Consider the following 17,007-nt stretch of genomic DNA (forward strand, 5'->3'; position numbering starts at 1 on the left):
AGGAATTTCTCCCAAAAAACACATTTTGATATCAATAAAATAAAAATCACTTTCAAACAGCTCTCCTGTGAAGTCTTGACTTGCGACATACTGAATCGGGTCACAAATGTAATCTATCCATGGAAAGCGCGATGTAGACCATCTGTTTTGTGAATACACATGGATTTTTCGGGAAAAACAAAATAACTTTTATCTTAAACGTAAAAACAAAATTGCTAATTTGTCACATCCCTAATGTATGTGATTCATACTATTGTTAAACTATTCATCTTTGTTTTTCAAGTGTCCAGGAGTAAAGAGTCTTAAGTGACACACTCTTTTCTTTTTTCAATAATTGACAGGATGTTGTTCAGACAGCCATGGCGGACACAGCAGTAGAGGCTGAGCTTGGAGTGGAGATTGGAGAGACTGTTGCAAAACAGACACTCAAGCTTCAGAAAGACACTGTGTTGCTGGTGGACCTGAAGAAAACCTTGCAACAAGTGGAGGTAGAAAATGTGGCCTCAGAGATAGAGGAGGAGGAGGCTCCAAAGGAGGTGGCTGGAACCAATGAAGACAAAGGAGAGAACAACAAAGAAACAGGCAGACCAAGATCCACTCGTATCACAAAACCTGTTGAGGCTGAGGAGACAGTGGAAGAGGAGCAGCCAACAGTTGAGGAACCTGCTGTGGAAGTGGAGATCTCGCCACCTGAGGATGAAGAGGAGGCTCCGGTTGTAGAACCTAGAGTCCTGAGGAGAGGAAGAAAAAGTGTTCCATTTACTCTGACTTCAAAACGCAAGTCCAAAAGAAAAGGCAAACAGCATGAGGAAGAGGAGAATGTGGAGGAGCCAGAAGAAGAAGAGGCACCAGTAGTGGAAGCCAGAGTTCTGAGGAGAGGAAGGAAATCGGCTTCTGCTCCTGCCACACCTAGACGCAAATCCACACATGCCACTAAAGAACCTAAAGAGGAGGAGGTGGCTGAATCTTTTCTGGAAGCTGTGGAAGAAAATGAGATAGTAAAACCAGTGCAGGAGGAAAGGGCAGAGGCGAATGCCACACTGATGGATAAAGAGGGTATGGTGGAGGAAGCTGCAACAGTGGAGAGTGTGGAGAACGAAAGGGTGGCAGCAGAAGCCATAACTGAGGAAGACGGAACGGTAGGGAAGGAAGAGGAAGCTGAAGCTCCACCTGAAACTGCAACAGTGGAGGAGGAGAGTATTGCAAACGAAAATGTGGATGAAGAAGCAACAACTAAGGAAGAGGAAGAGCAGGAAGCGGAGAGAGTGGAAGAAGAAAATATTGAGGAAGCTGCAGCAGAAACTATTAGTGTCGAAGAAAATATGGAGGAGGAAGCAACCACAGTGGAAGAAAAGGAAGAGGAAAAAGTGGAAGAAGTGAAGAAAGAGGAAACAGTTATTGAACTAGCTGTAGAAAAACTAGCTGAAAAAGTTGCTGGGATAGAAGAGGTAGATAAAGTGGAGGAGAAAGAGGGAGCAAAGCCAGTTGAGGAAGACAAGAAGACTTCACTCAAGGAGGAAGAGCAAGCTCCAGTAGAGGAGGAAGAGGATGCTCCAGTTGTAGAAACAAGAGTTTTGAGGAGAGGAAGAAAAAGTATTCCAGCTTCTCCGACTGCAAAGCGCAAGTACACAAGAAGAGACAAACAAGCGGAGGAGAAAGACCCAGCTGTGGAAGAAAAGGAACCAGTAGTGGAAACCAGAGCTCTGAGGAGAGGAGGCAGAGGAAGATGTTCTGCTCCTGCCCCTGCCACACACGGACGCAAATCCACAAGAGCCTGCCAACAAACTGAGGAAGAGGAGGATGTGGAGGCAACGGTTGAACCTGCACCAGAAGCGATGGAGGAAGAGAAGAAAGTGGAGATAGTGGAAGAGGCGAGTGTTGCAGAAGAAAAGGTGGAAGAAGTAAAAGCAGTGGAGGGGGAAGGAACAACTCTGGAAGAGGAAAAGGTGGAGGAAGAGAAGGAAACAGAGATAGTGGAAGAAGACGTTGAGGAAGCTGCAGCAGAAACTGCACCAGTGAAAGAAAATGTGGAGGCTGAAGCAACAACTGAGGAAAATGAAGATGTTGAGGAAGCTGCAGCAGAAACTGCACCAGTGAATGAAAATGAGGAAGCAACAACTGAGGAAAAGGAAAATGTTGAGGAAGAGAAGAAAGAGGTTGAAGCAGAAAAGGAAACAATTGTTGAAATGGCTATAGAGAAACTAGCAGAGGTAGTTGAAAAGGCACAAAACGTGGAGTTGGTAACAGCAGTGGAAAGTGTTGCGGATGAAGTGATAAAAAAGCCTGTTGAGGAACCTGCTGAGGAAGGGAAGACCTCACTACCTGAGGATGGAGAAGAGACTCCAGTTGTAGAAACAAGAGTCCTGAGGAGAGGAAGAAAAAGCATTCCAGTAACGCCTCCAAAACGCAAGTACACACGAAGAGGCAAACAACCTGAAGAAGAGAAAGATGTGGAGGAAGAGCCAGCTGAGGAGGAAGATGCACCAGTAGTGGAAACCATAGTTCTGAAGAGCGATAACGGAGGCAGATTTTCTGCTCTTGCCCCTCCTTCTGCCACGCCCACATGCAAATCCACACACGCCTGCTTAAAACCTGAGGAAGAGGAGAAGAAGGAAGAAGAGTTGGAGGTAGAAAAGGTAGAGGAGGAAAAGATGGAGGCGGTGGTTGAACCTATTCAGGAAGCTTTGGAAGTAGTGGATGAAGCAGCAGCTGCAACAGTGGAGAGTGTGGGGGAAGAAAGGGCGGCAGAGGAACTAAGAACTGAGGAGGAGGGAAAGGTGGAGGAAGAGAAGGAAGCGGAAACTGAAGCTGCAGCTGAAACTGTACCAGTGGAAGAGGAGAGTGTTGCAGAAGAAAAGGTGGTGGAGGGAGAAACAATTCAGGAAGAGGAAAAGGTAGAGGAAGAAAAGGAGATTACAGAAACTATTACAACACAGACACTCAAGCTTCAGAAAGCCACTCTGGTGCTGGTGGACTTGAAAAAAATCTTGCAACCACAAGTGGGGATTGAAAATGTGGCCTCAGAGATAGAGGAGGTGAAGGAGGAGGCTCCAAAGGATGTGGCAGGAACTGATGAAGACGAAGTTGAGGAACCTGCTGTGGAAGTGGAGATCTCGCCACCTGAGGATGAAGATGAGGCTCCAGTTGTAGAAACAAGAGTCTTGAGGAGAGGAAGAAAAAATGTTCCATTTACCCCGACTCCAAAACGCAAGTCCAAAAGAAGAGGCAAACAGCATGAGGAAGAGGAGAATGTGGAGGAGCCAGAAGAAAAAGAGGCAGCTGAGGAAGATGAAGAACAGGCTCCCGTAGTGGAAGCCAGAGTTCTGAGGAGAGGAAGGAAATCTGCTTCTGCCACACCTAGACGCAAATCCCCACATGCCACTAAAGAACCTGAAGAGGAGGAGTTGGCTGAATCTGTTCGGAAATCTGTGTATAAAAAAGAGGAAGGTAAACCAGTGGAGGAGGTAAGGGCAGAGGAGAAAGCCACACTGATGGATAAAGAGGACATGGTGGAGGAAGCTGCAACAGTGGAGAGTGTGGAGGAAGAAAGGGTGGCAGTGGAAGCCATAACTGAGGAAGACGGAAAGGTAGAGGAAGCTGAAGCTGCAAAAGTGGAGGAGGAGAGTGTTGCAGAAGTAAATGTGGATGAAGAAGCAACAACTGAAGAAGAGGAAAAAGTGGAGGAAGAGAAGGAAGCAGAGAGAGTGGAACAAGAAAATATTGAGGAAGCTGCAGCTGAAACTATTGGTGTGGAAGAAAAGATGGAGGAGGAAGTAGCAACCACAGAGGAGAAAAAGGAAGAGGAAACACTTATTGAACTACTTGTAGAACAACTATGTGAGGAAGTTTCTGTGGTAGAGGCAGAAAAAGTGGAGGAGAAAGAGGAAGCAAAGCCAGTTGGGGAAGAGAAGAAAACTTCACCACCCGAGGAGGAGGAGCAAGCTCCAGTAGAGGAGGAAGAGGATGCTCCAGTTGTAGAAACAAGAGTTTTGAGGAGAGGAAGAAAAAGTCTTCCAGCTACTCCGACTCCAAAGCGCAAGTCCATAAGAAGAGACAAGCAAGCGGAGGAGAAAGACCCAGCTGTGGAAGAAAAGGAACCAGTAGTGGAAACCAGAGCTCTGAGGAGAGGAGGCAGAGGAAGATGTTCTGCTCCTGTCCCTTCCACACACGGACGCAAATCCACACGATCCCGCAAACAGCCTGAGGAGGTGGAGGCAGAATTGGTAAATGAGCAAAAGATGGCAGAGGTGGTTGCACCTGTTCAGGATGCTGTGGAGGAAAAATTGGAGGAAGAAAAAGCAGTGGACGAAGCAGAAGCTGAAACTGCACCGTTGGAAGAGGAGAGTGTTGCTGAACAAAAGGTGGTGGAGGGACAAACGACTCAGGAAGAAAAGGTGGGAGACAAAATACCTGAAAAAGAGGAAAAGGTTGAAGAGGACAAGAAAGCTGAAGCTGAAACTGCACCAGTAGAAGAGGAGAGTGTTGCAGAAGAAAAAGTGGAGGAAGAAGCTAAACCCACAGAGGAAGAAAAGGTGGAAAAAGCAACAACTGAGGAAGAGGAAAGAGTTGAGGAAGATAAGAAAGAGGTGGAAGCAGAAGAGTTGGAAATTGTTGAAATGGGTGTAGAAAAACTAGCAGATGTTAGTGAAGAGGCAGAACAAGTGGAGGAGTCAACAGCAGTTGAAAGTGTTGCAGATGAAGTGGTATTAAAGCCAGTTGAGGAACCTGCTGAGGAAGAAGAGAAGACCTCACCCCCTGAGGAAGAAGAGAAAACCTCACCCCCTGAGGAAGAAGAGAAGACCTCACCACCTGAGGAGGAAGAGGTAGATGAGGAAGAACAAGCTCCAGTTGTAGAAGTAAGAGTTCTGAGGAGAGGAAGAAAAAGTGTTTCAGTTTCTCCCCCAAAATGCAAGTTGAGAGGAAAAGGTAAACAGCCAGAGAAAGACGAGAATCTGGAGGAGCCAGAGGATGAAGAGGCAGCTGAGGAGGAAGAAGAGGCACCCATAGTTGAAGCCAGAGTTCTCAGGGGAGGAAGGAGATCTGCCCCTACAACTGCCCCTGCTACATCTAGACGCAAATCCACACGAGTCAGCAGGCATCCTGAGGAAGAGGAGGATGTGGAGGCAGTTGCTGAACCTGCACTAGAAGCGATGGAGGAAAAGGTGGAGGAAGAAAAAGCTATGGAGGAGGAAAAGGAAGCTGCAGCTGAAACAGCACCAGTGGAAGAGGAGAGTGTTGCAGAAGAAAAGGTGGAGGAAGTAAAAGCAGTGGAGGAGGAAGGAGAAATTGTGGAAGACGAAAATGTGGAGGACGAGAAGGAACTGCAGATTGTGGTAAAAGAGAAGGTTCAAGAAGCTAAAGCTGCAGCTGAAACTGAACCAGTTGAACAGGATAAGGTGGAAGAGGAAACAACTGAGGAAGAGGAGAAAGTTGAGGAAGAGAAGAAAGAGATGAATGCAGAAAAGGAAACAATTGTTGAAATGGCTGTAGAAAAACTAGCAGAGGTTGTTGAAGAGGCAGAAAAAGTGGAGGAGGTAACAGCAGTGGAAAGTGTTGCAGATGAAGTAGTAGAAAATGCAGTTGAGGAACCTGCTGAGGAAGAAGAGAAGACCTCACTACCTGAGGTGGAAGAGGAGGCTCCAGTTGTAGAAACAATAGTTCCGAGGAGAGGAAGAAAAAGTGTTCCAGTTTCTCCTCCAAAACTTAAGTCCACAAAAAGAGGCAAACAAGTCCAGGAAGAGGAAAGCATGGAGGAGCCAGAGGATGAAGAAGCACCAGTAGTGGAAACCAGAGTTACAAGGAAAGGAAGGAAATCTGTCCTTGCTCCTGCCCCTGCCACACCTAGACGCAAATCCAAACGAGCCCGCATAGAACCTGAAGAAGAGAAAGAGGAGAATGAAAAGGAAAAGGTAGACGATGCGGCTGCAACAGTGGAGAGTGTGGATGAAGAAAAGGTGGAGGAAGCTGCGGCTGCAACAGTGAAGAGTGTGGAGGCAGAAGAAAAGGTGGAAGAGAAAACAAAAGCTGTGGAAGAAGCAACCACTGAGGAAGAAGAAAAGGTGGAAGAAGCAACCACTGAGGAAGAAGAAAAGGTGAAAGAAGCAACAACTGAGGAAGAAGAAAAGGTGAAAGAAGCAACAACTGAGGAAGAAGAAAAGGTGAAAGAAGCAACAACTGAGGAAGAAGAAAAGGTGAAAGAAGCAACAACTGAGGAAGAAGAAATGGTGGAAGAAGCAACCACTGAGGAAGAAGAAAAGGTGAAAGAAGCAACAACTGCGGGGGCTGTGGTAGAGGAGGCTGAAAAAGTGGAGGAGGTGGCAACAGTGATGAAAAGTGTTGCAGTCGAAAGGCCAGTTGGGGAAGAGAAGACCTCACAACCTGAGGAAGAAGCAGAGACTCCTGTTGTAGAAATAAGGGTCCTAAGGCGAGGGAAAAAAAGCACTCCTGTTAATCCTCCAAAACGTAGGTTCACACCAAGAGGCAAGCAAGCTGAGGAAAATGAGAAGAAGGAGGAAGAAAAAGTAGAGGTGGCTGAACATGTGCCGGAAGCTGTGGAGGAAAAGGAGCAGGAGGAGAAGGTGGCTGAGCATGTGCCAGAAGCTGTGGAGGAAAATGAGGTGGCAGCTGAGGAAGATGAGGCACCATTAGTGGAAGCCAATGTTCTGTGGAGAGGAAGGAGGTCTGCCCCTGCCACACCAAGACGCAAATCCAAACGAGCCCGCAAAGAACCTGAAGAAGAGGAAAATGAGGAGGAAAATGTAGAGGAGGAAAACGCAGTGGAGGAGAAAATGGTGGTTGAGGAGAATAAGATGGAGGAAGAAGAAAAGGTTGAAGAGCCAGCAGAGAGTGCTGCTTCAGAGACGAAAGAGGCAGAAGCCATCGCACAGCAGCCAGAGGAGGTGGCAGAGCAAACAGAGCGGAAGGAAGAAGTAAAGAACACTGCTGAAACAGAAGAAGAAAAGGTAGCTGATGAAGAAACGGATAAAGCAGTAGAGAAGGAAGAAGGAGACACCGCCAATGTGGGAAAATATACTGACAAGGCAATAGTAACTTCTGCTACTCAAGACGATGTAGCTGGTAAAGCTTCAGAGGACGAGGAGGGAGAAACTCTGGCGGTGGAAGCGGAAGAGGCAGAGAAAACAGAAGAAACGACAGAGGAAGTAGAAGACAAAGTCCAGGACAAAGCTGTTGAGGGAGAGGGCACAACAACAACAAGCCAAGAGGAAGAGGAAGTGGTAGCAGAGAGCCTTGAGGAAGTTGTGGAAGTTCCTCCAGTTGTGGAAACTAGAGCAATGAGGAGCAGGACAAAAACAGTTGCACCAGTCACACCCAAACGGAAGTCCTTACGAAGCAAGTCTTCTGTGGATTATAAGGAACAGGATGCAGAGGAGGAGGAAACAGGAAATGAACCCACAGTGGAAGAAGGGGAGGATAATGTAGTGGCAGAAGAGGCAAGCGTAGTAGAGGAGGAGAAAAAAGAAAAAGAGGAGGAAGGGGCCCCGATGCCTGAGGTTGCTGTTGTCAAGGAGACGGAGAAGCAGCCTGTGGTATCGAGAGTTCTGAGAGTGAGGTTAACTGCCACGCCCATGGCCACACCCACACCACAGCAGCGTACATCCACAAAACGCAGCAAAATAGTTACACCTGAGAAGGTCGAGCCTGAGGTGGGCATGCTTTCATCGGATGAAGAGCAGGAAGAGAGCCCTGTGGAAAAGAGAAACCTCCGGAAGAGAAAAAGCATGGAACCAACACCTGTTCGCAGATCCATGCGCCGCAGCAGAACTTAGACTGTGGAGAAAGTTTTTTTGGTTCAGTTTAAAAAAATGAATCTATTTAGTGAAGATTGCATATTAGACCAGATTGTTTTCTTCTATCTATTTGTACGTTTCTATAAATAGAAAAAAAACATACATCGCTTAACCTTTTTATGTAATTTTTCTGAAAGTCAATATGTAGTTTATTTGATATATTTTCATATTGTATATATATTTTGCATTTAACCACAAGTCTGTGAACAGTTTTTTGTTGACCTTAGTGGCTGGTAACACAATGCGTTTCAGCTTTGGTTTGGACACAATCGTCTAAAACAACATTTATTCACTCAAAATACTGCATCCCATGTTCTGCTAAAACAACATTTATTCCCTCAAAATACTGCATCCATAATCTGCTAAAACAACATTTATTCCCTCAAAATACTACATCCATGATTGGCTATAACAACATTTATTCACTCAAAATAATCCTAACTTTCAGAATGCCAAACGGTGTCTCCTCGAATAAGAATCAAGAAGCCTGTAAATAAATATATATATTTTTAAAAAGAAATGTAGTTACATTGGGGCACACCAGCACTAATCGTCATTAAGAAAATATTTTTGGCCACCAGGCTCCATGCTCAATCTGGAATATTTTAGAAAATATGAAATATTGATATCTACAATAGTGCAGATACATATGAAAACATAAAAAAAAACATTGCTCAGACATGCACAAAAACAATATAACAGCTCCCCTTTGTAATAAGATTATTCATAGTTTTTTAAGCAAGCTATGTTTATTTACATTTTTTTTCTACACATGTCAGTAACATTTCTTGTGGAAATTTGGAATGCTTACATTTTTACCCATTTATACAAATGTTTTCAACAGAACTCAGGATATAAAATCACATTTTATTCGACATAATTCTTCATTTGAAATATCTAATGTCAACACTTTGTGTCATTGTGTTACATTTTGTGTGTATTGAAAAATTTGGTACACTTTGAACATAATACATAGTATAAAATATTACCTCACTGAGCCGACGAGGTTTACCATTTTAGTTTGTAATTTGAAAAGGATGTTGTTATTAACCTTTCTTTTTCCTGTATTAACCTTACACCCATGACAACATTCCTCTGAAAAGGCAGCGAAATTCAAAAATACTTTTTTGAAACATGTAACTTTCACACAATAACAAGTCCAATACAGCAAATGAAAGATAAACATCTTGTTAATCTACCCATGGTGTCCGATTTCAAAAATGATTTACAGCGAAAGCACAACATATGATTATGTTAGCTCATAGACAAGTCAAAAAAAACACACAGCCATTTTTCCAGCCAAAGATAGGAGTCACAAAAAGCAGAAATATAGATCACATTAATCACTAACCTTTGATGTTCTTCATCAGATGACACTCATAGGACATCATGTTACACAATATATGTATGTTTTGTTCGATAATGTGCATATTTATATCCAAAAATCTCAGTTTACATTGGCGCCTTACGTGCAGTAATGTTTTGATTCCAAAACATCCAGTGATTTTGCAGAAATACTCATAATAAACATTGATAAAAGATGCAAGTGTTATTCACAGAATTAAAGATACTTATCCTCTATGCAACCGCTGTGTCAGATTTAAAAGAAACTTTACGGAAAAAGCATAATCTGAGAACGGCGCTCAGAGCCCAATCCAGCCAAAGAAATAGCCGCCATTTTGGCGTCAACAGAAGCTAGAAAAAACACTAAATATTCACTTACCTTTGATCTTCATCAGAATGCACTCCCAGGAATCCCAGGTCAACAATAAATTACTGATTTGTTCCATAAAGCCCATAAATTAGTCACTTGTTGTTAGTGTGTTCTGCCCCGTTATCCATCTTCATGAAGCGTGAGCACTTCCTCCAGACAAAAACTTGAAAGTTCTGTTACAGTCCGTAGAAACAAGTCAAATGATGTATGCAATCAATCTTTAGGATGTTTTTAACATAAATCATCAATAAGGTTCCAACTGGAGAATTGCATTGTCTGAAGAAAAGCATTGGAACGAGAGCAAACTCTGTCGGGAGCGCACGTCATGAGACCGAGGCTCTCTGCCAAACCACTCCTTTAAGGTAGAATCCTCAAACCTGTTTCTAAAGACATCTAGTGGAAGCCCTAGGAAGTGCAACCTCACCCATATCTCAATGTGATTTCTATAGGCAATGTTTTGAAAATCGATTTCTCACTTCCTGTTTGGATTTTTTTCTCAGGTTTTTGCCTGCCATATGAGTTCTGTTATACTCACATACATCATTCAAACAGTTTTATAAACTTTAGAGTTTTCTATCCAATACTAATAATACTATGCATATATTAGCATCTGGGACAGACTAGGAGGCAGTTCAGTTTGGGCACGCTATTCATCCAAAAGTGAAAATGCTGCCCCCTATCCCAAAAAGGATTTAACGCAATATAATTTTATATACCAATACATGTATGTATATCCTCACATCTTGTACGTTAACATTTATCATTAAGGTTTTGATATACAGTAAGTACAATTTTTAATAACAGTAAAAATATGGTCATACAGAAGAGTTTGTAAAATAAAGTTTCAAAGTTTCAAATTAAGTTTATAATAAAATCTATAAACTGAGCTATGATGTTAAACTGTGAGAGATGTCGTGAGAGATGTGAAAATAGAAACTATGAGTTTTCGTTTGTGTGTGTTATTATAATAATATGATATACCTTGTTTCAGACTTTCAACGCTTTTGTTATGTGTCCCACAAAGGCACAAGCCAGCTATAGCCAGCAGTAGCCTGTCTTGCTCACAAACATTTTCATTTAGCAATGTTGTATGTTATGACAAACCTCTCCTTGCATTATGTGGAATGGACTTAAGTAACTTCTCCTCTGACAATGTGATTTGTTATGATCTTTGGTAGAAAATAAAGATTTTCACTGTTTTACCTATTTTTATATTTCCTTTCTGGCTGTGTTACAAGGCCATGTACAGACCTTTCAGGGAGCACGTGCTCCAACAACAAAAAACGACTTTCATAATTAATGGGGCTTGCAAAGCAAGAGTCCCCACTTTTAAATATTCAACATACCTCTTATTGTTAATATTTTGAATGCTACTCCTCTTACACCGTTTAATCTAGAAATGCTGTTCAAATTTACGAATGTGTAGACTGGTGTGGATTGAGTTTCTTACATAACTTTTTAATTTTTTTTTACATCTTTTATTCGTTTTAAACTATTAAGCTTTTTGGTCTTTTTTTGTCAATCTTCATTCACTTTCATGGGATTTCTTTCAGCATTCTAAAGGCCCCATTATGACATCACTTCCAATAAGTAATCAATGGGAAAGCTGTTTTTGCAATCCGTCAACTGCTTTCTTTATCGATGCAGTAAGTCATGTCAGAAGCTAGCAGATACAATACTTACCAACAAATTCCAATAAAACTACATCACGTTTTGAAGTTCACTTTCCTTGCTTTGTCTAACACACTATCAGGAATCTAGCAAATACTTTTTGTGGGTCAATGTGCAGTATTTACTTTAATGGCACAAATGTTTGTTAGCATGTGTCTCACACTGGCTTTAGCCAAGGAGGGAGCCGGGTTGCCAAGGCAACTGTTGCCTAGCGACACATGCCTCAGAGGGAGACAACTTCTTCATGGGCAATAAATTCCCATGATTTGTGAATCTGTTTTGGACAGCGAGCCCTCATTTTTTTTAATGCTACCCTGGTTTGGACGACCTGGAATGATACAGAGAAGAATTCTAATGATCACTAGCTTCGTCGTCCTTCTCTGGATCGTGACCCGTGCTCTAAATAACTCAACTGGCTGGTTTGTCTGTCTGTAAAGAGAGGGGTGGCTGTACTTTGATACTGCTGCTCTGGCTGGATAGAGAAAACCTGTCTCCGTTCAATCACTTAATATTTCACCTGTTCACTTCTCATCACTTTTCTTTCAGTTTTCACATGCAACAACTGTAGTTTAGACAATTAAAACAACCACACAACTACTGACCACACAACTACTGAACCCCACAACTACTGACAACAACCACAATCTATTAAACATAACTACTGACCACAATTACTGACTACAACCACACAACTATTAAACATAACTACTGACCACAATTACTGACTACAACCACACAACTACTGACCACAACTACTGATCACAACCACCCAACTACTGACCACAACTACTTACCACAACAACACAACTACAGACCATAACTACTGACCACAATTACTCACCACAACTCATGAACACAACTCCTAAACATAACTACTGACCACAACCATAAAACTACTGACCACAACTATGAGGCTGTGGAGGGATCCAAATTGTGGATTTAAAAGAAAACATAAATCATCAGCATATAATGACAGCTTGGTTTTTAAACCATGGATTTCTAACCACTTAATATTATTGTTGTATCTGATTTTAACAGCTAACATTTCGATGGCCATAATACATAGATATGCCGATAGTGGGCAACCTTGTTTAACTCCTCTTGACAATTTAAAACTTTCTGACAAGTAAACATTATTTACTATTTTACACATAGGGTTACTATATATATAACTTTAACCCATTTTATAAGAGATTCTCCAAAATTGAAATATTCAAAGGCCTTTTCAAAGTCAGCTATGAATACCTGGTTTCCCAGATTTTTCATAGTGTTCTATTGTTTCCAGTACGTGTCTTATATTATCGCCAGTGTATCATCCATGCAAAAAACCTGTCTTATTAAGATTAATAATACCCGACAATAACTTTTTAATTATGTGTGCTAAGCATTTTGCTAGATTTTTTGCATCCCAACACTTAAGTATAAGAGGACTCCATTTTTTTCAATGGACTGGATCTTTATATTTACCACTTGGATCCTGTTTCAGTAATAATGAAATCAGACCTTGTTGAGTGTCTGATAATCTACAGTTTATATAGGAGTGGTGAAAACATGCTAATAACAGTCCTCTGAGTATATCAAAAACCTCCACTGGTATGCCATCCAGCCCTGGAGTTTTCCCGGACTTAAAGGCTTTAATTGCATCAAGAGGTTTCTCCTCTGTATTTTGGCCTTCACATGAGTCTATCTGTACAGCTGTTAATTTTACATTGTTGATAGAAAAGAAATCTAAACAACTAGCTTTGGTTAGTGGAGATGGAGGACACTGAAATGAAAACATGTGCTTAAAGTACTTTACTTCCTCTTTCAAAATATTGTTTGGTGAATCATGAGTGACAGTCATTTGCATCAAGTTTCAGTAAAAAAAATGGTAGCACTTCTATGTTGAAGATTAAATTAGGATTTGGTGCATTTTCCCCCATATTCCATCCAGTTTGCTTTATTTTTATAATATATTACACTTGATCTTTCTTGAATAAGTTCCTCAATTTCTTTTGTTTTTCCTGTAACTTATTCTGAACCTCTATGGCACAGTTTCTATTGCGATCTATCTATCTATCTATCTATCTATCTATCTATCTATCTATCTATCTATCTATCTATCTTTCTGTCCGTCCGTCCGTCCGTCCGCCCGCCCGCCCGCCCGCCCGCCCCGTCCGTCCGCCCGCCCGCCCGCCAGCCAATAATATATTTAAAATCATCCATCTACCTTGAGGATCTGCCTGGACAATTTGTTTGTAAACTCACCATTAAAAAGTACAATAGGGACTGAGTGTCCATATAGCTGTACAACCTCCAATTGTACCCTAGTATTCCACCCACTAAAACCTCTCCCCATCCCAATTTGGTTTGTCAACCCAGTGACCAGCAGACCACCCCTGTCCCCCCATATCCCAGGGCCCCCAAGAGACCGGGACCCATCCTTAGAAAAGAGCACACAGTGCCACCCACAGAACATAAGTAGATCAACCGCCAAAAGCATTTCCATTTCCATTGCCCTCACCTCGATTTGTATTATATATAGGTATTAAAAAATAAATATATATTAAAAATCCTGCTTATTTTAATTTCCCTAATTAACAAATAATATTCGTGAAAATGTAGGCAGGATTGTTACCTCTAACCATGATTGTCATTACAAAAAGGATGTTTTTGGCAAGCAATTATTATTTTTGCAAACAATTATTGTGATTCATCCTATATTGTCCCTAACATCTTTACTCCCTAGCAACAGTTGTACTCCCTAGCAACAGTTGTACTCCCTAGCAACAGTTGTACTCCTAGCAGCAATTAAATTAAATGCATACACACATACGCACAAAACACTTTCCCCCACAAACAACCATACACGCAGTTGCTCAACAGTTGTTCCATCCCAGAGTCCAACTCAAGAAAGGACTTGATTTACTAATGCATATACAGTTATAGCTGTTTGAGAAGGCCTGCAAAATTGAGCAAAATCTGGCAAAAAATGGGAGATTTGATTAACATTCATTCATTTGTTTACTGTGAAATAGCATTGTATCTGGTCAAACACAATTTTGTCTAAACGTTTACTAAGGGATGGTAGCAGGCTGATTGGTCGGCAGTTTGAACCAGTAAAGAGTACTTTGCTATTCTTGGGTAGCGGCATGACTTTTGCTTCCCTCCAGGCCTGAGGGCACACACTTTCCTGTAGGCTTAGACCGAAGAGATGGCAAATAGGAGTGGCAATATAGTCCGCTATCATCCTCAATATTTTTCCATTCATTTTCTCAGAGCTAGGTGGCTTGTCATTGTTGATAGACAACAATACTTTTTTTTTCACCTCTTCAAAAAACTCCCTTTACGGAATTCAAAATTATAATGCTTGTCTTTCATAATTTGGTGAGTTATGAATGGATGTGTAGGTTCAGAGTTTATTGTTGTCCTGCCTAATTTTGCTACCCTTGCCATTTAAAAAAAACATTAAAGTAGTTGGCAATATCAGTGGGATTTGTGATGAATGAGCCATCTGATTCAATGAAGGACGGAACCTTTTTGCCCAACATTCCTTTAGCCTCATCCCTCTCAACCATATAATTGTTCAATTCCTCATCAATCCAAGGGGATTTAACTGTTTTTATTGTCATTGTGTTAATGGGTGCATGCTTATTAGTAACTGGAATAAGCAATTTCATAAATGTGTCAAGTGCAGCGTCTGGTTGCTCCTCATTACACACCATAGACCAACAAATATGCTTTACATCTTCAACATAGGAATCACTACAAAACCTCTTGTATGACCTCTTATACTGTACACTATATTAGATCCAGCCTTTGGAACTTTGGTTTTCCTAGATATGGCTATTCTATTGTGATCACTACATCCGATGGGTGTGGATACTGCTTTAGGGTAGATTTCTACAGAATTAAAACTTCTTCAGGATTGGTGGGTCCCCTGCGGGACAGTTGAGCTAACGTAGGCTAAAGCAATTAGCATGAGGTTGTTAGTAACAAGAACATTTCCCAGGACGTAGACATATCTGATATTTTGGCAGAAGGCTTAAATTCTTGTTAATCTAACAACACTGTCCAATTTACAGTAGCTTTTATAGTGAAAGAATACCATGCTATTGTTTGAGGAGAGTGCACAGTTTTTAACATGAAAAGTTATTAATAAACAAATTAGGCACATTTGGGCAGTCTTGATACACCTTTACTACTGTTACGGATACCATTATCCTGTGTGTGTGTGTGTGTATCCTGTGTGTGTTTCTTTTCTCTCCGTCTCCCCTCACAGGTGAAAATCATCACTCCCCAATCAGTCAACAATCAACCCATCAATCAGAAGACACACCTCCTCCTGTTTCCTACCCTATCACAGTTCCTTCCCCATGGTTTAAAAACCAGATAATTTGTTTGCTCTAGAGCTCAATCTCTTTGTAAATGCCATGTTGGTAGATCTCTGTTCTTCATAGATTTCAGTAGCTCAATCGCTTTGTAAATGCCATGTATGTAGATCCCAGTGTTTCACTCTCTCGTTGTGTCTTAACCTCTCTTTTGTTTAACTTACTTCTACCCCCTCCTTTTTCGAACATTCTGTTAAAAATCGCGCAACTTTTCAGCGTCCTGCTACTCATGCCAGGAATATAGTATATGCATATGATTAGTATGTGTGGATAGAAAACACTCTGAAGTTTATAAAACTGGTTAAATCACGGCTGTGACTATAACAGATCGTGTGTTTCATTGAAAAACGCAAGAAAAACTGCTCGCCTGAAAGCTAAAAATAATTTCCATAAGTCACTTCCACGAGTTGTTAAAAGAGAACAGAATTTAATATCGACCTGCCTGCAATTCATACAAATTCCACACGATGTCGCCATTGTCGTCATTTTCAATTGAATTAATTGTTGGAAAATCCATCTATCTGGCATCCATTTTCCCAGTCTTCACCCGGATGTTGTTGAAGAAGACATTAGCAGCCATTGATTTGCAAGCGAAGACCTATTGAAAATACATCGCCCTGTAATCATTTTGATAGATTATAAACGTTTACTAATACCTAAAGTTGGATTACAAAAGGATTTCGAAGTGTTTTGTGAAAGTTTATCGTCGACTTTTTTAATTTTAAAAAATTACGCAGCGTTTAAAAACGATGTTTTTTTCTGAATGACACAGCTTCCATACAAAGCTATTTTGGGTATATATGGACCGATTTAAACGAAAAAAAGACCCAATAGTGATGTTTATGGGGCATATAGGAGTGCCAAGAAAGAAGCTCGTCAAAGGTAATGAATGTTTTATATTTTATTTCTGCGTTTTGGGTAGCGCCGGCTACCGCAAAATCTGTTGTTTACGTGTCGTGCTGGCATTTTGGGGGGTGCATGCTATCAGATAATAGCTTCTCATGCTTTCGCCGAAAAGCATTTTAAAAATCTGACTTGCTGGCTAGGTTCACAACGAGTGTAGCTTTAATTCAATACCCTGCTTGTGAATTTTGATCAAAGATTGAGTTGTAACGAGTACATTTAGCATTTAGCGTAGCGCATTTGCATTTCCAGGGGCATACTTGAGACGTCTGCGTCTCAAGTATGGTCAAGAAGTTAAGCACCTCCAAATCACTTTGTCATCTCCTGTGAGTATTGTTGTTGCTTATGGTGTTTGCTGGTGGCAAAAGGGGAAACCAAGACAAGTCGCCCATGGGCATACACTACCCGTAGGTAAACTTTGTTAAAAACACTAGTTAGAACTGGGCGGACCACCCACTGTATTTTTGGTTAGTTAGCTGTTGTTAAAGTAGGCTAGTCTAGCTTAGAGGTGTTTTTGCATATTTGTTTCTTTCCTTGGGTC

The 17,007-nt window shown here is 41.5% G+C and overlaps 1 protein-coding gene across 2 annotated transcripts in view; it reads left to right on the forward strand.

The window, feature by feature from the left end:
* Positions 1 to 7,897, forward strand: part of LOC139389330 (microtubule-associated protein futsch-like) — a 50,054-nt gene extending 42,157 nt beyond the window's left edge. For both annotated transcript variants that reach the window (XM_071136000.1, XM_071136001.1), the window contains one exon: positions 342 to 7,897. In XM_071136000.1, coding sequence (XP_070992101.1) covers positions 342 to 7,787 — 7,446 coding nt within the window. In that variant the 3' untranslated portion in view covers positions 7,788 to 7,897. The remainder of the gene's footprint in view (positions 1 to 341) is intronic.
* The last annotated feature ends 9,110 nt before the right edge of the window (positions 7,898 to 17,007 follow it).

This window comes from Oncorhynchus clarkii, chromosome 30 (genome assembly GCF_045791955.1).
Source record: "Oncorhynchus clarkii lewisi isolate Uvic-CL-2024 chromosome 30, UVic_Ocla_1.0, whole genome shotgun sequence".
Classification (NCBI taxonomy): domain Eukaryota; kingdom Metazoa; phylum Chordata; class Actinopteri; order Salmoniformes; family Salmonidae; genus Oncorhynchus; species Oncorhynchus clarkii.